The 24,313-nt window shown below is 51.6% G+C and overlaps 1 protein-coding gene across 1 annotated transcript in view; it reads right to left on the bottom strand.

Annotated features, from left to right (window-relative positions):
- The window catches only part of LOC144148637 (uncharacterized), a 47,159-nt gene that overhangs the window by 14,564 nt on the left and 8,282 nt on the right, over positions 1 to 24,313 (bottom strand). The window contains exon 3 of the mRNA XM_077680148.1: positions 199 to 286. Coding sequence (XP_077536274.1) covers positions 199 to 286 — 88 coding nt within the window. The remainder of the gene's footprint in view (positions 1 to 198; positions 287 to 24,313) is intronic.

The raw sequence follows: 24,313 nt of genomic DNA, 5'->3' as shown, positions 1-24,313 counted from the left end.
TACTCGTCCTCAACGTCCCGCGAGTCTACACATACCACAGCGGGGAGAACGACCCTGAATTACGCTACGCAGCGAGCAGATAGAATGACCTGCGGTCATATCTCTTCAAGTATGGCGTACAATGAAGCAGTGAACTGGTAACTTTAGGCAAAGGCCTCATAGAAATATACTCAACTGCCGTGGCAAAGCCATACTCACTCTGCCCCCTGACGCTGTTCCTCGCTTTGCTGCTTCTCACCATCCACTTCTGTGCTCTTGGCGATTCTTGAGGGGATACCCGGTTGCACTGTAATAATGAAAGAAAAAAAATGGCAGCCTCACACTGGTGGCACGAACACAGGGCAAACCGCGAAGCTAGCGGCCCCACCTAGCTGTTCACCGAGTGTTCACCGAGTGTTCGCGAGATCGCAACTCCGGATCGACTGCAACTCGCTGTCGTTTCGCCGCCGCTTCCCCGACGCAATATTTCGGATTGGATCTAAGTCGTAGCATCCGAGTAGCGGCGCGGTGGCTTTCGCGCCGCGCTTCCTCTGCTTCGGTAGTGATGCTCTTCTGTCTCCCACACCTTCCTTCGTCGGAGACCCTGCTGTTGTACCTCACATGGATTTCCGAACTCGCGGCTGAAAGTTGTCAATGACTGGCAGGTCGGGATCATTTTGTACACATCCAGGCTTTCGCATCTCTCCCAAAGTGGACCGCGTTAGCACACGCTAGAACAATGGCAACCGACTTCGCGAACTCGGCGTCTGTAGCGGAGCTGTACGGAGCTTCGCATGCCGTGCGCGAGCCCGCGTGAACTGGTGGGGTGAAGTGCACGCAAGCACGCGATCCAGCCATGAACGCTTGGCAGAGTGTTCTCAAAGGTTGAGCCGGCGCGTGCGATGACGTCATCACTCGGCGAGGTTTTCTCGCGCACGTTCGCCAGCCCGAGACCTGCTTAAACCACATCAGTGTTAAAATAGGCCTCATGTCTACTTTATCTAGTTTATTCTTTGGCTTCTGGGCGAGTTCTGTAAGGTGTATATTTTTGATGTCAGATCATTGTTGTGAAAATTTTATTTCTTCTATTGCTTTATTTTTGGTTTTCCAAAGTTATGTTTGAGTAACTGTCTTTATTTACGCTATTATAACGATTACAGGTATTTTTTGCCATATCGGCATTTTCCTGGAAATGTTTGTCATTACACGGTTTTTGCCGTTATCGCCGTTTTTTATTCATATTTTGAATGGGTTTTACCTGACTTTTTCGTTTATTCTTGCGGTTCGGGGGGAGATGTGTCAGGTACATATTTTACGTGCAGGGCACTTCAAACGGGTTCTAATAGGTCGCGATTTCAAGCGCTCTATCGCTAGATAAGCCCTCTTTTGTTGCGTTTTTAACATGTGAAGTCTTGCGCTCATTCAACAAAGCTTCGACGTAGCTTTTTCCTTCCGACGAAGGCTCCACGGCGCAGCTCGCGCTGATGACTACGGCGCCGCTATTGGGGGGTTCCATCAAATGCTGCAGCCAATCAGTGTTTCCGACTCTGGGGGAAGCCGCAGGTGGTCTCGGCGGCTCGGTAGCGTCTACGAGAGCGATACTCCGGCATGGCATTTCTTTGTAAGGACGAACGTCGATCGTCGCCATCCGTCACACGAGCTTAGCTGAGTAGCGCGTCGTCTACAAGATATAAATTGCTCTGACAAGCGCACAAAGCCTTCTGGAGTGAGAAACGCGGCACGTGACCGCGGCAACCATCTGCCTTCCCGGTGAACGTAGACCGCGCATGAATCGGCACACACCACAGCAGCTATAACTCGTCGCCGGCCGCCATATCTGCACTATTGCTAATAATCAGGTTACAAATTCGTGAAAGCGGATGATAGTGCGATGAAAGGTTGTGCTGGGGATAGTCGACGGCGCGGCTCCATCAAGCGGTGATCGAATAACTGCGGCTATGCCAAGTCTATTTTGCGAAAATTGAGGCCGGGTTCAGACTGTTGTCGCAACTGTTGTAATATCTTTAAATAATGACGTCATTTGAAGTCTTATCCAACCGAACTGCGTGAAACGCTTCTTTTTTACGTCCATAGCGCCCGATATGGCTGTTACGTCGGTAGTCTGAACCAATGCCGCCTGTACAAACATTGCCTAACGCGTCGCCCGCTTTTCAATGGGAACGGTACGGACGTTTAGTTCGGGCACTCACACGCTATGTGGCGCGCGCCGGCGGACGTCCCGCATCATAGAGTTTCTTACAATATACACTAGAGTCTATGCGGCTCACATCAAGGCCGTCTGTGTCGTCATGGACCGCCATTATACATTGCGCTCGCCTTAGTTTCATCATTGGCTCGGATTAAATCGTTTTAGTGACTGCAAATTTAAACAAAGTGCCAAAAACGCGAAGAATCGTGTGCAATTATGTAAGTGGAAAATAAAAACAGGCTGTTTTAAATCTAAGGGAAAAGGAAGTAAAGCGTATTTTTGCCGGAACGGTAGTGCCTGCTATTCCGCAGGCCAAGGTTGTAGTTACGAACAAGGTTAATATTTGGGTGGTAAACTCATTAGAAACTGTGATTTTATTAATTTTACCTATATTGCAAATAATAAGTTGCTTGAAGAGTTTGGAAAGTTTTTTGAGAGTGCCTATTAAAAAACGTTGCCTTCGTGGTGAACCGGTGCACCAACCGCCAACTAGTTTAACAAGAAAAAGAAAACGTGGCGTTAAACAGTCGTGCACGATGATAAGATAGGACGCATACAAGCGCCCGTATCTCTCGTATCCCCGTGGTCGTATCTTCTCTTCGTCGAAGTGCGTTAGTTTCTTCTTCTCGTCGGCTACAAATTTCGCGGCGGCATATTACCCGCTCAGTCATGCGTCCGTCGACTGCGGCATGAGCAACGTCATGTGCGATGACGCACTGCCTGCTGTTTCACCGAGCACGGCTACCACAGAACAGGGAGCATTTCGGCTTCCTTGTAGCTCGTAAACGTGTTAATGCATAGTGAAGATAGCAAAACCCAAAAAACCGTTTAAGAATCCAATTGTCATGCCAAGTCCATGCCAAAAGGGGGGCATTCCCATGAACCCCCACGACGACATGGCTTACAAGGCGCAGTTTCCTCTCTAGTATACTTACTAAGAAATTCTATGTCCCGCATAGGGCTCCTGCGCTGCCCAGGGGGCACTGTGAAACCCACTTCCGGGCATTACTTCCGGGTAGTACAAAGCTGCGGGGGACCCCCAGGATCCCGTGTTGACAGAAGCAAAATGAGCTCGATACTCCGGATTGTTTTGCGACGTGGTCTCCAACCCATCCCCGACGTGTCCGATCTCTTCCGGCGATCAACTTGGCTTTAGAAAAAAAAAAAAATTCCCGCGCCTTCCCGCGAGGGGAACACGAGTAAATGCAGAGCATTGGGGCCTCAGTACTGGTTGAAGGCAGTGTTGCTTCCATCGCTTCTTCCGTGATGCTGGAGTAGCAGACACGAGTAAACGTGGGAGCGAGCGTCAACCAAGGAAGGAAGGAGCAACGCAGTGACTGAAGCACGGGGCGGCCTCTCTCGCATCCACCGTGGTCCCACGTAATTCGCGCCAGCAGCGCCAAATCCTCCCCTAGTAGTACGTGGCCTCTGAGAAACGTTGCATTAATCGCCATGGCAACGAGTGGCGAGGGGGGAAAGGGTGTTTGCTGACGTCGCGGACGCTGCTGACGTCATTTATCCCGCGGCAGCCAGGCCGTGCCGCCGCGCGCCGGCCCCTGAAACCGACGCTCGTCCAACTTTCGCGTCTGCCGCCGGTCGCTGCCTCATGGGCCGCTCGGCAATGGCACCAGGCGCGAAAGTTGGACGAGCGGCGCCGATGACTCGAAATGGCCGCCGCCCGTCATTTGTTATGTGTGCAGTAACGTGTCTAATAATTGAACGAAGAAAACATGTAGGTAATAGTACGTTTTCTGGTGTCAAATTGTTGTCTTTGTGGCGATAATAATTGGAGTGTTACACAAACATTATTTTTACTATGCATTTATTCAAAATTCATATGAGGACGTCTTTGATTCCAAGTCATGAAAACACATGTACTACACCAATATATTGCACATACATTTTATGTACACAGTATTGGACTAAGCAAAAATATGACATATGCAAATTTAGGCATACAACATTGTACAATAGGGAAAAAACGTGCTACATACACATTTACAATAACACGGTTAGGTGGGCTAGTTGGTATTCTGAATTCATGGCTGTAACTTTTGCGCAACTTTACACGGTGACAGGTACAGGTCTTCGAGTCCCTTTTTGTATCGGTCTCCGTCTAAAGTTGCGCAAAAGTTACAGCCATGAATACACATTTAGGTACAAAATACTTGATTACGAAAGAAGAACTTCGAAAGTTCTAGTCCCTACACAGATTTTTTTTTTCGCGCACACCGCGGCGGGAGAAGAAAAGAACTTGCAAGTTCCACTGAATGTATACTTATTTCTTGGGCTCACCTCGAGACAGGAATGTTCTTTAGACATTAAAAAAATTCGTTTCAGTTCAGAGACACAATAATTGGGAATCTATATGTTAAAAGAAAGCACGCATACGTATGCTTCAAGCCCTGCCTTTCGGGCGAGTTAACGCAAACTCTGAAAGAAAGCGTTGACCCGCCCATTAACCTGCATACACTTCCGAGAAATCATGTTCACACCAACAAAATGCAGCCATAAAAAACTGTTGCAACACAATGACCACACTGCAGACACTCTTTGCTGGATTATATCTACGTACAAAAACAATGCCCAACCATGTGCACGTCGTAGAACACAGAACACAAATCGAACGCACCCGTCTTTTCTTTTAATGGCGCGTGAATTAACAGTCTGCTTACCGGGGGTGGGAGGGAAGGCGGGGGGGGAGAAGACACCCAGAAAAAAAAGAAGCTTTCCTGTATTTTAAGCCGCAGATATCGGCCAGGTTGTTACAAGCTACCCTCTAACTCGCGTCTGGGCAGCGCCTCTTATCTCATCCTGTCCGATACGGCATGACCATTCTAACTTCAGAACTATGGAACACCAAACCCATTCGCGATAAGATGATAAGGCGCGGGCGCGCAGTTTAGATTGAACAGCAAAGCCGGCAATGCTACTTGGTTTTATTTATTTTTTAATGAGCGAAACGCTTGCAATGGCGGCTGCATACAACGCATGTATTTCGGTTTGGCCTTCCACTGCTTCATGTGAAAATCGACTTGCATTGAACACCGCGGAGTTACGTCAGATTTTTCGGAGCTCTGAAGCAACGCTTGGCAGTAGTTTCGCCGCAAATATACGTTTTGGAGCAAGACGGGGGAGGAAAAAATGCTTAGGGCGCAGCACCTCCACGCCATCAATCGATGTGGTAGTATGTACGCCATGAAAGGCAAGAAGCGCGTACAGTTGAGCTTGCCTTCTTTGTGAGCAGGTGCGTCGTGATGACATTGGATGGATTGAGGAGAGTCACCGGAGGAAACGTCCAATGAAGTCGCAAACCATCCTCGACTTGGGGCCCAAACCTAGACTCATACCTGCTGCACGAAACAACAAAAAATACCTTGATAAGTATTCTGAATCGACGTTCCAGCAGTTACTAAGGCAATCATCAAAAAGCGGCAATGCCACCACAAATTGATCTTGCGAGCAAGTGTGTGCGTGCCAAAGACGCGTTTACTTCTACTAAAACTTTGCGTACCTGCACAGCTGGGATATATTTGCACATTAGTTTCCACTCCAAGACGAGTGACATGTCTCATTAACTTCACGTTACATGCGCGAATTATTTTGAAAACAGAAGAGTGCAATCAGTCGGCTTTTAAGGAATTCACTATAACTTGTTCAAAGCTAATTTGCTTACCTGTCGTCTTTGGAGAAGGCGAGAAACTTGGTCGAACTGTAGCGCCCTGTGTTGCTGCACCAGAGAGCTGCGCAGGAGTGGTAACACTCCTTCCTCCGCTGCCCCATATTTAGAATACATTCGAATGTATTTTATAATGCAGCGAAACTTTCCGCCCGTGGAAGCGATTAGGCAACCCGCGCAACCCTTCGCACGCCGGCTCGCTCACGCACGTACCGAACTGGCCCGCCGTGCGCGCCGAGAGAAAGAAAAAAAAATATTGGCGCCGGTGAGCTGTTGCGCATGCGTGAGGAGGCGCGGAAGCGTTGACGGTGTGGAAAGAAAGAAACACTGAGGGAAAGGGAAGGGCCACGCCGCAGCACCGTGCCGCTAGGATCGCCACAATTTCGGAAACCGAAACTAGCCAAAGTCGCCGACCAGTGACTGAAGCACGAGCGACCGCTAGCGGCTTTATATTTGCAGCGCGCGCAGTAGAGGGAGAGCGGTGCGGGGGGGGGGGAGAGCGCGCATGCGCAACCAGCGCGCGCCCTTCTACGCCCCACCGCGCTGCTATCACGCACCTGTTACGCCGAGACACGGCCGGACTGGAGGAGCGGCGAGCACGCACTTTCATATGAAAGTGCGCGCCCGCCGCTCCTCCAGCCCGGCCGTGGCCGAGACCGCGACGGAGCGTTCCGGGGGTGACGAGCGAACGGGCTGACTACGACGCATGCGCGCACCTGCTGTGGACGCGGAGCTGTGGACGCCGTCCGACGCAGGAAGAGGCGAGGCTAAGAAATGCTCTGCATTTAAAAGCTTTGCAGCGTTAAGTACGTTTACAGCGTCGACGAAGTGCTGGGACGGTGACGGCGCTCTGCCACTTGCAGGCTCACCGATCGATGGTCGCATGAACAGAAATTCGAAGTGAAAGATTCTTGTTTAAACTAATACACGTGGTGACAAGGACGTTTCAAATAGCAGGTGATAAAAAAAAAAGAAGTAACGCAATCGGCGATTATCATGCATAAAAGTTTTCGAGTCCGGTGGACTGCAGGCTCGTCTCACAGCGGTGCCCCGCGCTTTTGCGTACATGCATGCGCACTATGCGTATACTTTAATTAAACACTGCTGGTTTGTGTTGCCGTTACGACTACATGGTGCAGCGCTAGCTCGCCGTTTCATTGCGTGCTACAGTGAAAAATGCAGCGAGCGTCAGAAGCGTGAATCTGTTTTGTGATTCCGAAATTAGTGGCCGTAAAACCAAGTGGTCGGGTGAACTGAGTGGCCGTCCCTTGTCCTTGTTTGCTCTCACTTTATTTAATTACGCTTTTGCATCATACATCCCCACTTCGCACTTAACAGACTAGAATAAGGGTCGGCAACGTATTCAGGTGTAGTGCCGAGTTGCATGAAGTCGACACAGCGGAGGGCTGGATGGCAAATCAGGTGGGAGGGGGAGGGGGGCTTTGAAGGCAAATAGAAAAAATTCAGCGGATTGCCAATAATATTTGACAATAATCTGGCAAAGTGTGAATATGGAGAACAAATCAGCTGGAAGCGATCAATTTTCTCTCCTTGTCTTCCCGTCAAACACTATTTAAGGTCAAAACTGGCGTGTCGGCGTTCAGATTGTTAGAGCCAGGGGAAGGGGTGGGGGTTCTGACGACGTGCTTGGAACCGCAAATTACAGCCCCGCCGGCCACGTTAGGCCCGCGGGGCTGTCGGCAACCCGCGGGGTGGGTTGCCGACCCCTGCAGTAGATATAACGAACACGGTCAGTGCGATCGCATGTAAACATTTGGGCCGCGCACCGTGTATGTGGCTGTGTTATGTTATGTAAATATAGAATAACAAATCTCTGCAATAGCGGACATGCCTTTTGGTGCTTGTTTTACGTCCTTTAATTGCTCCTAATTTGTTTACTTGACGCTGTTGCCTCACCTACTCGCCAGTTTACATGTACCCTGCCGTTCATAAATGGTATGGCGTAAAATGTTAAGCAAGAATCACTTAATTTGCAAAACGGCAAAATAAAATTTCCACTCGTTTTCAAGGGGGCGCCCGGCCATCAGTGTCAGCTGAGTCGGCTGCGCTTCTCGCGTCGTCTTGCATATGCTCCCGCTGAAGCAACCATTTACAGTTACCTCAGGATGTCCAGCATTCTGTGCTTATGGTATACTTGCGAACTGTTTCTTTGTCAACGCTACACAAGAAGAAAGAACGATAAGGATGATCAGGTAGTTAGACCACCCGATTTTGGGATACTGTCCCACTTCGCTGAGATCGCGACAGCTCGCTCAAAAGAAAGCCGAGAAATCGGATTGTTGTAGCGGGTGTTATTTTTTTAGCCTCTGCAATTACTTTAAGGGCATTTTATTCCGTATGCAGTCATTTAAACCCACCACAATGGGATTAAATTATTACGACCAACTTTCGCTCTGACTTTTATTTGAGAACACATGGAGGGCGGTGAGGGTCGTCTGCTTTTGTACTACCCAGAGGCGTCATCCACTAGGGGCGCTGAATGTCACCAAAACTCCAGCGCAGGAGCCCTACTACGTCACTGCTCGCGAGTCGCGAACGTTGCAGCCACTTTTACGACGCAGGTCTGCCAGCTTGCCTGTTGGGTTTCAAGATGCGTTTTGCTCCCATCTTAGCTGTGACGGGGCGCTAGGTCTGGGGCGCGCTGGGGATCTCGTTCAACGCGTCGCTCGCTTCATACCGGCTTCATTTTTCGAAACATGACTGACGGAGGCGGAACTGAAATAGTGCAACGACATAATAATTGTCGGCTAGACAAATAGCAAACAGAAAAACGATATTTTCGGAGGGTACAGCCAATATTTTACTGATATTTTCTCTCTAGAGGATTTAGTGCTGAAGAAATTGCGTGCACAATTTTTGTGTAAACGCTCCCTTCTACCATTACTTTCCAAAAAATATTACGTGCTTTTAAATTTCGGGAGATTATAGCAAACAAAAGGATAAGCCGCTGAGGATCCAGCCGCACTGTCCGGGCGCTTGTGCAGTCTAGTCGTCAATTTTGAAACTGCGCACGTTTTTCTGTTTCAATTTTGAAACTGCGTAAGTATGTTTTTCAAGCCAAACATACCCACTTAGGGAGATTGGCTTAGCTTGGAAAAGAAAAAAGAATAATTACAGCGTTCGCCGTAATTGTGGCAGCACCAATTGCTCGGAACGAGAAAGACACGTCCGAGGGTACGCCCCTCCAATGTGATGTCCAGTGATTATCACTTCCAGAAAATGAAAGAAGCTCACACTTGTAGCAACAGTGATGGAGTAAGGTCGTTGCGGCAGCGAAGTTGAAGCAAATCGGCTGCAATCGTGAAAATAAATCTTCGTGATGGCCGTGAAGGTGCGTACAGATCCTCAGTTCTTACGCGTTAGTGTGAGGTTCCTTCATTCTTTTCCTTAATATTGGGTTATTTTTAATTCTGTTGGACCAATTATGTTCCTTTACGCAATTATAACTATTACACGTATTACTTCCACCAAATCTGCTATTTTGTGGAAATGCTGAGCATTACATCATCCTGGCTGTGCGGGTACTCGGCAAAGAATTCTACGCATTAAAATCGCCATAACGGAATGGTTCTAGATAAGACAATACAGGCATCGATCACGAAGAAGGAGTACAATAGTATACCTTTATCTCGTAAACCACGTTTAGATAGCTTGAAGATGCATTTACTTAGTACGTGAAAAATTGTTTAATGGGTTCGTTCCAAGGTAAATATAAATGGTAGTGAAGCTTCGGGCGAAATGTTGTTCAGAACCTATTACCAGTGACATCAACTAGGGGGCTTATGGAAGTGGAGATTGAAGCACGACTAGATGAGGAGGGAACAACCACTAGTAACAAAAAAAAAACAAGTTTTATGCAACAATTATTTCGCGGGTTGGTTGTTTTTTTTGTTTTTTTTTGTGTTTTTGTTTGTGTTATAAGGCTCGTTTTCATTTATAAGGCTCGAGCTGGAGCAGCACTCACCGATGATGTCATTGCTAAATGGCGAGCCTACATCCCTCGTCGTGGACGCCAGCAACCTGAAGACGCTGAGCCCTCCCATCCCGACGTCACCTGTCGAACAAGCTATCTGGGGGTCCGCCCCACTATGCAGCATCTTGTATGGGAGTGGCCCGGACTTGAGGCTATTCGCGCGCGCCATCGCCACCAAGTTCCGACGTACCAGTACTGGATCTCGCCACCACAGCACACGCACGCAGCCCGAGTGCTGCGTTCCCTCTGGGACTTCGCACGCAAGGCTGACATTCTGAGCCGGACTTAATTTTACTCCTTCCTTTTCCGCCCTACCATTCCTATAGGCCTCTGAGCCAGCCCTTTCCCTAATAAAGTTACATCTATCTTTCTATTCAACAATTAAACAATATTTATATTTTACGAAAGATTTTTATTTCCGAATCCCATTTATTTAGGAAGAGTTTGCAAAGAATTTATGGAGATGTTCATTCTCAAAAATCTTTTTTGTAGCGCCCTCTGAAGAATGGCACATGTCATTGCTCCGTGATGCTGCCGTTGTAGTGTTCGGAAAGGCGCACCCAATGTTCGTCTGCTAGTATTGACTCGAGAAGACCCGACGCCGCGCTACCGTTCGGAACACCTTGAACTTTTATTTCTTCTGATTAAGCACGAGCGCTTGCACAAACCCCCGCGCTTCTTTGTTCTCTTCGTCCAAGTGCTCGCGCACGCGCTCTCCCCCGTGCTCGAGAATCAACATCCTCCCGCGGCCGCGGTTGACTCCAAAAGGCAGAGCCGCTGAATGGCGCGTCGGATTCGCTGTCCATTAGGCAGGATAATCTCGTGGTAGCGCTGGACGCCATCTCTTCCCGGAAATGACTGGACCACACGGCCGATCTTCCAGCTCAGTGGGGCCACGTTGTCATCCTGAACCACGACCAGGTCCCCTACGTGGAGTCTTGACGGGAGCGTTGACGTGCCGTGATGCGCTGATCGCAGAAGAAGCAGATTGTCGAGGTCTCGCCTGCCAGGACGCCATGGCGACAGGGGGGCGGCGTAGGAGTGGCCCCGGAGACGGGGAATGCAATAACTCAGTGACTTCCGGCCGGCCTTGGCCCGCGGGTGAAGGTCGAGGCACCACCGAAGTTCTTAGAAACAGTCTCGCTCGGGGTTGCCGCCGCTCATGGGCTTGTTGTGTTTGTTTTGTTCTAAGGGGGTGGGGAAGACGCAACGGGCTGGGGGCGCCGGAGCGAGTTCAGAGCCGGACGCCGACGAGTGAGGTGGTCCGGCGTTTTGAGACAGAAAACCGGGCATGTGGCCGAAAGCGTTTGCAAGTGAAGTGTGCAACCTTTGCGGTGTGTCGTAGAGGAAGCCAGCGTGTGGTGAATAAACAGCGAGACAGCCTTCCGTCCTGCAAGGAGTCCCAGTGTCCCCTCACGGGTTGTCACGAACCCGAGCAAGAAAACGTGACTGGCGCAGCCTCGACAGGAGTTCGACGGAGGGACATCTGGGACACGCAGCGACTGCGGGACGACGACCACGAACGACGTCGCAGCAGACGGTGGAGCTGGACCCCAATCGTGAACGAAAAGGCAAGTGGTGAAGAATCAGAGCTCGCGGTGTTTTGAGCGGGCTGAGAAAGTTTTCCCGCAAGGGGAGGAAGAAAATGTTGATGCAAAAGACGAATCTGGAAGAAGAGGAGTAGCCGAATTTCGAAAGAAATCTAAGAAGAGGAGGAAATGTTGGAGAAGGGGATCGCCGATGCCGCATGAAGCTTTGAAAAGTGAGGAGTAGCCGAATTTCGAAAGAAATCTAAGAAGAGGAGGAAATGTTGGAGAAGGGGATCGCCGATGCCGCATGAAGCTTTGAAAAGTGAGCGCGGAAGATGTGTATTGGCGTCCACCGGGAAGAAACGAAGACGGAGCGCTGACGAGGGTGGACGGGAACGGGGGAGGACGTTGGAGACATTGCTAGTGTAGGCTGACTTGGAGTTGGTGTTGGGAGGGGTGCGTGTGAACTAAACAAGGTTGGAGTTGGTGTTGGGAGGGGTGCGTGTGAACTAAATAAACAAGGTACCGCATTGTGTTGCGAACGGTTGAACATTTGGAGGACCAATATGTGTGCTACAAGTGTATAGTAGGAATTCCTCACTGTGTCCTTTGCTACGGGAGCGGTCGGCAACAAATGGGTGAGTGAACGACGACTTTGCTTTGCCCATTGCCCTGTATGCTTACGAGGTCGAAAACACAGTGCTTGCGCGAATCTAAAATTACCGACATGAGTACACCCCCTGCGAGCGCCACTCCGTTAGGAGCAGATGCGGGGACGATCAGCGAAGGTGTGACGGCAGGAAAGTCAGATGCAAAAATGTTGCTCGAAATCGAGCAAACGAAACTGGAACGGGCCAAGGTGGAGCTGGAGATGCTCAAATTACGATCTCAGGGCGTGGCGCTGGACTCCGACAGGGAGACCCAGTCTGGTGTCGCGGGCGTCTCCAAATTGTTAAGCAATGTCTTGCCACACATGCCCAAGGATGAAGGGTTGGTACCGGGATGGTTCGACGCAGTTGAAATGCTGTTCAGCTCGCTCAAGGTTCCCGACGAGGTCAGGTCGGTAACACTGATGCCGTACTTGACTGATAGAGTCAGGGCGTTGATAATGGCAAGCGGCATGAAGGAGATGTTGCCTTATAACCAGTTAAAGTCATTGGTGCTAAGGGAACTGCGTTTGTGCCCCGCCGAGTATAGAAAGATGTTTGAGACAGCAAAAAAGGGCTGTAACGAGTCTTGGCGTCAGTTTGGACGGCGGCTCCACAACTACTTTTCCTATTATATTAATAGTAGAGGTATCCAGAAGTTAGACGATCTGAAGGAGCTGGTTGTGGCCGACAAATTGAAAGCTGCACTCCCCCAAGACGCTCAGCGGCAGGTTGCACTTCAAGAGAGCAAAGAATGGTTGCGTCTCGAGGATCTTGCACAGGTCGCGGAGGCGGTAGAAGGAAGTCGACGGGAGCCACGTACACCGTTTCTGCCGCCGAATTCTAATGCTCCGAAGGGATGGCGAGGAACAGGACAGGGACCTGGCGGGACACCACAAAGCAGTGTTGAAGCAGGTGATAGAAAGTATGGTGCCCCTGACAGTAAACTTCCGCCCCGCGAGGTGGACACCACTTCGCGTGAGTGTTTTGTTTGCGGACGAGTGGGTCACCTCGCCCGAGACTGCATGGGTCCCGATGGTGTCCATGCGGACGATAAGGCCCGAGACCCACGCCAATGCTTTCGCTGCGGCCGACGCGGTCACCTGATAAGAGAGTGCCCTGACACAGATCCAAAAATGGCCTTTAGAGTGGTAGAGAGCCCGGTCCCCCCGGTGGACCTCGCGACGCGCGTTGATAACCTTAAGTCTGAGGTGCGGCAGGCGGCTCCAGACCCAACTGGAGATGTGTGGCTAACATCAGAAAGGTCGCACATTTGGGCCCGCCTAGACTCAGGCGCGGACATAACGGTGGTCAGGAGATCCTTGCTTCCGATGCAACGCATCGAGCCCCGGGGGAAAGTGATCCTAAAGGGAGCTTTTGGGCACAGCATCGAAGCAGAGCTCGCGTATGTGCCATTCAGGCTAGACAGGCAAGGGTCACATGTTTCCTTACTTTGTGCGGTGACCGATAAATTGACCGGTGAGGTGGAGTGCTTGCTAACAGTCAGTGACCACGACCTGCTGGTTAAGCAGAGGGAGAAGGAAGCTGAGGAAGAACGGCGGCTCGTTACTGAGAAGTCAGTGATGAGTGTAGCAGCGGAGAAGCCAGCGATGAGTGTAGCAGCGGTGGTTGAGGAAGAGAGTGATGGCGAGGAAGAAACAAATCGAGGTGATACTCGCATAAGCTTTCGAACAGAGCAGTTGGGAGATGAGAGTCTGGCGGTCTCCTGGCAGCATGCGAAAATGGGGAGTCATGGAATGAAGAGTAGAGATGGCCTGTTGTTCCACAGTGACAAAATTAATGGGAAAATGGTCACCCAGTTGGTACTGCCGAGGGAAAGAAGGGGCACCGTTCTGCAGGTGGCACATGACAGAGAGGTTGGCGGCCACTTGGGAACAAAGAAGACACGACAGCGCATTAAGAACTCGTTTTATTGGCCGGGGATGGATGCGGACATCCGAAAATACTGTCGAGAGTGCGACAGGTGTCAAAGAAATGCGATCCCAAGGAAATTGGACCGCGTGCCGATAAAACCCCTGACAAGGCCGGCGGAGCCTTTCCAAGTCGTCGTCATGGATTGCGTTGGCCCAATAGAACCCCCATCGTCAAGGGGGCACAAATACGCTCTTTGCTTGATGGATGTGTGCACTAGGTGGCCAGAGGTGGTGTGCCTTAGGTCTCTAACAGCAAAAGCTGTGTGTGATGCCCTCGTAGAAATATTTTCTAGGGTGGGTGTTCCAGAGACAATTTCGTCTGACCAGGGCACGAACTTTACGGCCAAGTTAACTCAGGAACTTGTCTCTCGGCTGGGCGCGTCGCCCAGGTTCTCTACTCCGGGTCATCCAGAGAGCAACGGACTCGTTGAAAGATGGAATGGCACCTTTAAACAAATGTTGAGACACGTAATAGACGAACACAAGCGGGGCTGGGATAAGATGGTGCCGTGTCTTCTTTGGGCTTATCGCGAGGTGCCTAACGAGACAACGGGAGTAGCACCTTTCGAACTGTTGTACGGACGCCAACCCACGGGGCCTGTCTGGCTCAGGAGATGGACGGAACTGAACACCCTCTGGCATTTCTCAGTAAAAAGCTTACTGAATCTCAGATTAGGTGGTCCACCATTGAGAAAGAGGCTTTCGCTGTGATTTGGGCGCTTGACCAAATCAGCACATGGGTCTTTGGAGCTCAGGTAATTGTGAGAACGGACCACAACCCACTTCAGTATGTTGCAGCGGCTGCCTCGAGCAGCGCACGGCTAACCAGATGGGCTTTGTCCCTGCAAAAATACAATATTACCGTGCAGCATGTGAAGGGGGCCCAAAACATACTTGCCGACGCTTTATCCCGCATAGCGACCTGAGTGCGCGGGGCAATGGGCCGCTCCAACGGAGCAGCGTCGTTCACTTGCTCTGTATAGTATTTTTGTTCTTCGCGTTATTTCTTGTGTCGTGCATGTATGTAATCCTTGTTTTTCGCCGGCCAGTGCTTTGGCAGTTTTTGGATGCTATGATTACTAGGGTCATGTGTTTTCAATGTGCATTTTTCTCTTTTCAAGTGTTGTAACTGTGTACGCGTCTTACCTCAAGAAACTCAAGGAAAGGAAAGGGGAGTGATTCCAAAAAAAGAAAAAAAAAAGGAGAAAAAAGGATGAAAGGGGAAGGTGTCGAGGTCTCGCCTGCCAGGACGCCATGGCGACAGGGGGGCGGCGTAGGAGTGGCCCCGGAGACGGGGAATGCAATAACTCAGAGACTTCCGGCCGGCCTTGGCCCGCGGGTGAAGGTCGAGGCACCACCGAAGTTCTTAGAAACAGTCTCGCTCGGGGTTGCCGCCGCTCATGGGCTTGTTGTGTTTGTTTTGTTCTAAGGGGGTGGGGAAGACGCAACGGGCTGGGGGCGCCGGAGCGAGTTCAGAGCCGGACGCCGACGAGTGAGGTGGTCCGGCGTTTTGAGACAGAAAACCGGGCATGTGGCCGAAAGCGTTTGCAAGTGAAGTGTGCAACCTTTGCGGTGTGTCGTAGAGGAAGCCAGCGTGTGGTGAATAAACAGCGAGACAGCCTTCCGTCCTGCAAGGAGTCCCAGTGTCCCCTCACGGGTTGTCACGAACCCGAGCAAGAAAACGTGACTCAGATATTCTTTCTTCCACCTGCTCTGTAGTCGACGTACTGTTTCCTCTCTGTGCTTAGCACGTCGGCGCAGATCGGGTGCAGCGGACGTTGGCATGATGCACTCTGTTTTCAAGGGCAGACTGACCGCGCGCTTCCCGATGAGGAAATCAGAAGGCGTGAGCGCCTTAATTTTGGTACTGTCATCGCTAACTGGAATGAGTGGACGGCAGTTCACAGCCGCCTCAACCTCCAACAGCACAGTCAACAGCTCTTCATAATCAAGACAGCTGCATCCCAGACAACGTTTGAGCGAGTCCTTGATGGTACGGATGACGCGCTCCCAAAAACCGCCCCACCATGGAGCACGCTCAGCAATACATTTCTACTCAATTCGCTTGGAGCTGGCATGATCTTGTATCTCTCGTGTAGACAACCCTCGAAGCTGTCTTGCGCAGCACTGGAAGGTCCTGGCGTTGTCCGAATACACAGTCGATGGTATTCCGCGTCTCGATGTAAAGTGCCGGAATGCGAGAAGGAAGGTTCTTGTGCTCAAATCCGAGGTTAGCTCTAAGTGCACCGCCCGAGTGACTGCACAAGAAAACACAGTGATGAACAACTTCGTAGATGAATGGGAGCTAGTGCGTGAGTAGAGGGGCCCACAGAAGTCCATACCTACGACGTCGAATGGTGAAGTCTCTGCTAGGCGATTCCTTGGCAATGGTGCCATAGGTGCTGACTCGGGACGGAGGCGCCTATGGCGGCGCGGTAGACAAGACGTCAGTACATTTTGGACAGTCCGACGTCTCTTCAAAATCCAGAATCGTGAACGGAGGTCGACCAGTGTAGTCTGAACACCCGCGTGTAGAAGGCGGACATGCGTTGCATCGATCAACAGTCGGGTGAATCGGTGATCATCAGGTAGCAAGACGGGATGTTTCAGCTCCTCCGGGCTGTCTAGTTCATGTAGACGACCGCCCACTCGAAGTAGACCGTCCTCGTCGATATCGGGTTGTACAGTGAGCACCATGGAGCTTGAGGGAAGTGGCTGGCCTCCACGACGTGCTGCGAGCTCGGAAGGAAAGGCAGTGTGTTGGGCGAGTCGCAACCAGTACAGTTCTGCCTCGTTAATTTCCGTTGCTTGGAGTGGGCCAGAAACTGACGGCTTGCTTGGGGCGGCATTACGGTAGAACCTCATAACCCACGCAGTAACTCTGAGTAGCCTGGAGAGGCGACTATAGCGATCGAGGTGAAGCAGGCCGGTAGACTGAAGTTCCGGCCCTCGAACAACCCCAGCTGGGCACACGTATGCAAGCTCTGGAGACAGGTCACTCGTTGGCACTAATGGTAAAGTTGTATTAGGCCAGTCCTCTTCGGGAATTCTTAACCACGGTGGTCCCGTCCACCAAATCGTCTTTCGCGTTAGAGCCAGAGCCGACTCTCCACGTGTAAGCAAGTCAGCGGGATTGTGAGCACTCGTGCAGTGCCGCCAGGGACACCGTCTTGTTAATTGTTGAATGTCCGTGACTCGATTTCTTACGAAGGTCTCCCAGCGACTTGAGTTCCCCAAAATCCAGTGAAGCGCTATCGCTGAATCGGTCCAGAATGAAGCAAGACAATCTGCGAACTCCGGAACTTGTCGTATGTAGCTCCACAGCCTCGAAGCGAGAAGACATGCTAGTAGCTCCAGTCGGGGAAGGGAAACAGCCTTGAGTGGCGCGACACGGCTTTTACTCATAAAAAGCTTCGTGGTAAAGCTGTCGTCCGAGAGGTGTTGCCGCACATAAACAGCCACTCCATATGCTAGAGGGCTTGCGTCAGCAAAAAAATGCAACTCGAATTTTGCACGGCCCTGAGATTCTGGGTAGCTGACGCATCTGCGAAGTCGCAGAGCGGACAGGGCGGGCAGCTCTGTTACCCACGCTTTCCACAGCTCTCCAACGTCTGGCGGTAACGGATCGTCCCATGCACAGTTGTGTCGCCACAGACGTTGAAAGATCAGTCTAGCTCGGACGTGAAAAGGGCTTATCAAGCCTAGAGGATCAAAGAGCCGTGCAAAGGCTTGTAGCACAGTTCGCTTGGTGTATGGCTGTTTCGAAACGTAGGAAGACACGGCTTGAGTTGTCAGTATTATCTCGTCCGTTGTGTGATCCCAGTGCAGCCCAAGAATCTTCGAAGTTGGCTTGCTTTTCCACCGTTCTGAAGAGAAACAGAGTCCGCAACGAAACGGTCATTCAGTACGCCAGAGTTAGAGCACCACTTCCGAAGTTCCATGCTGGCATCGCTGATGATAGTAATAGCTGCCTCGTAAAGCTCTAAGGCTTCATCTTCTGGCGATGTGCCGATGACAAGGTCGTCCACGTAGAAGGATCGCTGTAGGCGAGCTGCTATTTCTTGATACCGGTTCTTCCACGTTTCCAGATGATGCTGTAAGGTAGCTGCCAAAAGAAACGGGCTAGACGAGGCCCCAAACGGCACCCTTATCATTCGCCATTCAACTATGTTTGGACTGGGATGCTCGCTGCTTGGCAGCCGATCAATCCACAGAAACCGCCGAGCGTCACGATCCTCTCGACGAATCGATATCTGTAGAAACGATTTCAGATATCAGCAGTCATTACGACAGGATAGCACCTGAACAGCAAAAGTAACTACAACAGCTCGGGCCCAAGCATAACTCCTTTGTCCAGCATGTCGTTAAGGGATGGCTCGCCTTTCTCGTGCGATGAAGCATCAAATACCACGCGAACCTTCGTCGTTACTGCCTCCTGTCTGACAACTGCGTGATGTGGGAGGAAGTAAACTGTTTCCCCGGGCACCTCCCGCTGCACCACTCGCTCAGCATGACCTTCCTTGAAGTATTCGCTGATGACTACGTCGTACTCTTCTAGAAGATTGGGCTGATGTTCAAAGCGTTGTAGCTGCCGTCGAAGTCTGCTTTCCGCGACAGCTCGGTTAGTGCTGGAAATAAGACCTGGCGTTTCGATCATAAGTGGCACGACGTATCGACCATCTTCCTTGTAGAGTCCACTCCGAAACTTCACGAACACATCGTAGTCTTCACCCTTAGACGTCTCAGAAGCGTCCGTTGTTCCTATGGCATCCAACCCATATTTCTGAGGGATCAATAATTTGGCAACTTTCGTCCGGTCCATCAACGCAACCCAAAAACAGAGCATTCGTGCTGCTGCTCCTCACCAGGGGATTGTGGGTACTTGAGTAAGGACCCTGGAGAACCCAGCCAAACACTGTCTCAACGGCGCAAAGGCAGTCGTTGATGCGCTCGATGCGTCCGCTCACGAGCCTCCAGTAGTTGTCGGAGCCCACCAGTACGCTTATAGTCGGTGTTTGTGTCTGCCCCTTTTCAGGTTCGTCGGCAACGAGTAACTTGCGGTCGCGAAGCAGCTTTACTACTTCGGTTTCCAAGGGTGGACCCTTTACCGTGTAGACCTCTGGCACTTCAAGAGCATCGAGGGTAACTGGACTCGATTTATAGCGGCTTCGTAAGGTGATCGCCACCTTCCGGCACTGGTTCGACCACGGACGGTTCGAGCTGCCAAAAGTAAACACGGCCAAGTCCTCCACTCCAGAAGCAGGCAAAGCCAGCTGACAACACAGGTCACTGCTCACGAAGGTTCGTTGGCTCCCAGTATCGAGGAGTAGCCGGACCAACACCGGCCGACCGCAGTCACCAGATGCCCACACTGTAGCAGTTTGGAGCAGCCCCGACGAGGAGCACGTGCTGCTGGCAGGAGCTGTCGTCACGTTACGATCTCGTTGTGGAAGTTGCTCACAATCGGTGTCTCCGTCACGGCGAGCAGCAGTCGTGGAACTGGTCCCCGATCGCTCCCAAATGTCACAAAGGAAGGTTATGTGAGGTCCCGAACAAGTATCACACTAGAGTGTCGTGCTAGAGCGGCAGCTGCGTGCCATGTGCCCGTGTCTCGCGCATCTAAAACAGCAGAGGTTCTTTGAAAGGCGGCGTCGCTTCTCTTCGAACGTCAAGACAGATCGGCATTCCTTTGCCTTGTGGCCCTGGCTATCACACAGGAAACACATCAGTGGTCCTCCCGGCGGCGGCTCCGTTGAACTGAATGCAAACCCAGCCGCCAATGCCAAGGCTGACGGCAAAAGAGGAGATGAATTTCTCGGCGGCTGTCGATCTGGTGACCTTTTCGACTCAGAATTTGACCTCAAAGCCCAACTCTCCTCCCTGCTTTCCACTTACACCTTTAAAAACGCCATGATGGACTTGACTTGCTGCTCTCAAGGCGTTGGCTCGGCGTTGGCATCGCTGGCTGTCTCCCTCATGCGCTGGCGGTATTGAACTGCCAGGTCTTCTGGCAGCGAGCGCATGAGGACTCGGTTCAGGATCACCGCGTACTCGGAAGCTGGAACGCCAAGGCTCTCGAGACAGCCAGTCCTGAATTGTACCTGCTCGTACAGGTCTCGGAGGCGTGCCACTTGCGTCGACGATTGAATCGGTGCGATGGTGAGTAGGCTGTCTACGTGGTCGTCCACGAGTAGTTCTGTGCGTCCAAACCGGTCGGTGAGGATCTTCACCGCCTGCCGGTAATTTGCGTCGTTTAGGCGAATCCATTCAACTGCGCGTTTTGCGTCTCCGGTGAGGTAAGATCTTAAATACTTAAAGGGGCCCTGAAAGGCATTTTGAGCACACTAAATGAAGTAGCGCAATCGTTAGATTGGGTCGTCAAGGTCATCTGGGCCAAGTATTACTCTTTTACGCGTAGCGGAAAGCTCACACTTTTGTTGCAAAGTTTGTCGCTTTTTTCTCACCCTTTCCTTCGTGTTTTTGGACGCCGCCATCTTCACATGTCTACATCATCGATTCCCAGATGTTCGTCATGAGCTAGACATCCTGCTATTGGGCGGCTTTTTCACGCACTTCCGGCAAAGAGATGAGTCGTCTGCTCAGCGTCGACTCACCGGCTGATCTGCCAGGGGAGTGTCGGAGTGCTTGGACATTTTACGACAAACGAAACAAGTGTAAACAAACGCTTAACCGTTCGTATTGAATGCAACACGGCCATAACACGACATGGATATTCTCTTACCGGAGTACGTTCCATAAAGAAAGCGTTGAAGCCCCGGGGCACTTTCGTGCAATCGCAGAGTACGCCCTGAGCCGAATGCCCGGGTTTGACGGATAATTTTTTTCCACTTCAAAACAATCCAGAGATGCGTTTCGAACGAACACAACGTCACAACATGCGTTGCAAGTCTGAACCGCGATTGACAGACGATGCGTTGCCTCCTCCTGCCCGTCGTAAATTCGGCACTCACCTCGCGCGCGGTTTGCGGGGACGAACAGCAAGTCACTAAACTCTGGCGCGCAAGCCGAGATGGCTTTTAGCCATGCACACTGCGCATACCCCATGCGAGGTTGAGTCATACGTCGCTCGAGAAAGATAATCCAGACCATGGGAAGCACTATCCACCCGCAGAAGCGCAACGTCGCATTTCATCGCGAAACAAAGGCGTCCACAACACACACACCATCGCCTCCTGTAATGCCAAACGCATCTCACACTTCCTAATGAGAGTGAGTGGTACGCCTGCAGTGCCCACATGTCGCGAGGTGGGGCCCCGAGCTGAACCGGGATCACGCAACCGTAACTGACTTCTGGGGCGGTTTGTGCCTTGTTGCCAAGGCAACCGATGTTTGAGATCGTCAAAGAAAGGCGCTCGCTCCAGCGCTAGGAAGCTCAGAGCCGCGCCGGAGCATGTTTTGCCAACGTTGCCGCTCTCCACCACGCGTCGCCCCAAGCTGAACTGGTCACATGATTGAAGCGTTTTGTGCACGGGTTCTGTATAGGTTTAAAATGTCCTTTTCACATGGCGCCGGCAGGAATTACCACCACCGCAAAATAAGACCCGACACCAGCGGGGCCACATCTGATACGGCGCTTTTTGGATAAACAGTGCGCGGTGCATGAAAGGGACCGAGCGCAAGATCCTCCCCAGCGGCTGCGAGTTCGCCGCCGATTAAAAGTCACGTGCTGCACTGCAGCAACGCACACCGCGAAAGGGCAAGGCCAGGCCACCGCACACATGCGGCCAGATTTTTCGTTCGCTTATCCATCCTTGAACGGAGTGCGGAATTCATGGTGTCAACAAAACTTGCCCGTAGCAGACGGCAGTCGGAGGAGCGTAATGCGGAAGTACGTCACCGCTGACTAGCGCAGCATCATGGGAGGGAGTGCTCGCGCGCCGTCAACAGTTGAAAAGAGGAGGAAACGCGGCGCGACGATAATGCGCGGTTTTTGATTTACGATTTCTCAGCTAATACTCAACGCTTTAACAAAATTCTTGCGGGAGGAGATTGCTAATACATTGTCTTATTTGGTTACAGGTACATCCATGCATCGACGGAAGGTATTTCAGGACCCCTTTAAATTGCTCTATGTCGGGTAGGTCCGGGTGGTTATGAATGGTCGCCTCAAAATGGTCCCAAAAGCCCTGCCATTCGCGTGGCTCGCCAGAAAAGTGGGGAACTTGCAGCGTCGGCAGGACAACCCGCGTTGTTGTGAATGGACGAGAGCCGACGTACGGCGGCGGGTTAGGATGGACTGCAGGGCGGACGCCTTCGACCTCCACGCTCTGCGGTTGAACTGGTGGTGGTTCCCCTGCAGTTCCTCCGCCGGAAGCTCTCATGGGCAACCGCAGCTCATTCAAGGCCGAGCGCAGCCTACTGATCGCACGACATATGTTTTGTTGATATTCTATCACGTCGGCAATTACCTGGTCGAACTCATCGCCTTCGAGTGCTTCCCCGATCTTGTCATCCAGTTCTTCCAGTGAGCGCTCTTTACTTGCCAGCTGGTCTATGGCCTCTTGCAGGTCAAGCAAAGACGGCGAGGGGCTTTCGTAGATCTCGGTGGCTGCCTTCAGCAGCCTCGTGACGGCTCCACGGAGAGCGCCTCGCTGACGGCGGAGGTTGTCCATCGGTCAGGACACGATGCCGGTCTTCTCCCGGGTTTCGGCACCAGAAATATTGACTCGAGAAGACCCGACGCCGCGCTACTGTTCGGAAGACCTTGAACTTTTATTTCTTCTGATTAAGCACGAGCGCTTGCACAAACCCCCCCGCTTCTTTTTTCTCTTCCTCCATGTGCTCCCGCACGCGCTCTCCCCCGTGCTCGATAATCAACAGCTAGGAAACGCCCCTCACGTGTTTTGGTGGTGCGCATTTGCATTCGTTTTAAATGCGGAGCATTTCTTAGGATCGCCTGGTCCTCCGTCGTTGATGGTGGCGCCGTCCACACGCTCACTGCGCATGCGCAACTCTCCTCCTTACACCCACAGCTCCGCGATACTACACTATAAAAAAAAAGAAATAGTTAGCGGCGCCCGGTTTCGATCCCACGACTTTCTGGCCGCAACGGGAGGTACGCGGTGCTCTTCCCGCTACGCTACAAATCCGGGACAGGAGCAAGTGCTACGAACGCGCCTTATGTCCTTGACTCATTCAAACTACGTGAAGAAGCAGCTGATACAACGAAGGCACGCGAAGCTGAACGTCAACGGAAACGACGAACTGAAAACTTTAGAGGGGATGCTGAATTTCCCGTGGGAAAGCTATGGCGGGAAGCGCCACGCGCCTTGCAGCTCAACCAGCCCCGTCCGCAGCGCCTCTGATGCTGATTGTGGCAGGATGCCCCTAGGGATTGGCCAACCAAAGAATCCATCACGAGATAGGTTCGCGTTCAACCATGGTCGTCTACTTCCCGTAGGGGAACCGCCGAAGAAGAAGAAGAAGAACTAGAAGACAAAGCTGCGAAGAGGAGGGCGTGTACATTGCTCTCAGCCGGTGCACCTGTCAGCCGGTGCAATGTCAACAACCTTTACCTCACCAAAGCTGACGGAGACTACCGATTTTACCACAGAGACAACATCGACAAGAACATGATGGACGAGTTTCGGCGCCTCGAGAACCACCGCCTACTCACCGTAACACAACAGCACTTGCATGCCTTTGCCACCGGTGTGGACCCGGACGCGGAATTCCCTCTGGCGCTAGTAAAAACCAGATCACTCAACATAACGGCAACACAATGGAACCACACGGAACCGCCACGATGCTTCGCATCCTCATCAGGGTTCCCCACGGGAAGATGGTGTAATTTTTTAAGTGCGAATGCACTTCTTAAGCGAGCCTGAAGCGTCCGCCGCCGTCCGCATAGCAACAGCTGCGGGTGCGCGCGCTCCTCGTCTTCCTTGGCAACGGGGGGAGATGGGCGCGCGCTGCCTGGCCGCTGACATGGCACATACCCACGTGGGGGATTGCCCAGGAATCTGCTGCTATGTGCTTTTAGATACTGCCGTCGCTTTCGTTTGCATAGATCCATTTTTCCTCTTTTTACTTATCTGTTGCGACACTTGCCTAAACAATGCAACCAGGAAATTGCAGGCGTGAATGCTGAGGGAACTTGAAACCCTTGTCTACTTCATAAGATGCCGGGACAGCTGCGGTGTGCTCGCTGCACTTTCCTGAATCGGCATTCCTGCGGCCCGGTTTTCTGTGTCAAGATGGAGTGCCTAGTTCTTTTCTGTTGTTTCGAAGTAGTTCTGCTGTTGACTCTATCATTGCTCATAATGCTATGTGTTACGGGTAAAGTCAATTTTTCGGCGCGTAAGGAAAATCATAATGCATG

Source organism: Haemaphysalis longicornis, unplaced genomic scaffold (assembly GCF_048455015.1).
Source record: "Haemaphysalis longicornis isolate Haplotype H1 unplaced genomic scaffold, Haemaphysalis longicornis Haplotype H1 scaffold_8, whole genome shotgun sequence".
Lineage (NCBI taxonomy): Eukaryota > Metazoa > Arthropoda > Arachnida > Ixodida > Ixodidae > Haemaphysalis > Haemaphysalis longicornis.
This window is presented reverse-complemented; position numbering and strand designations above follow the sequence as displayed.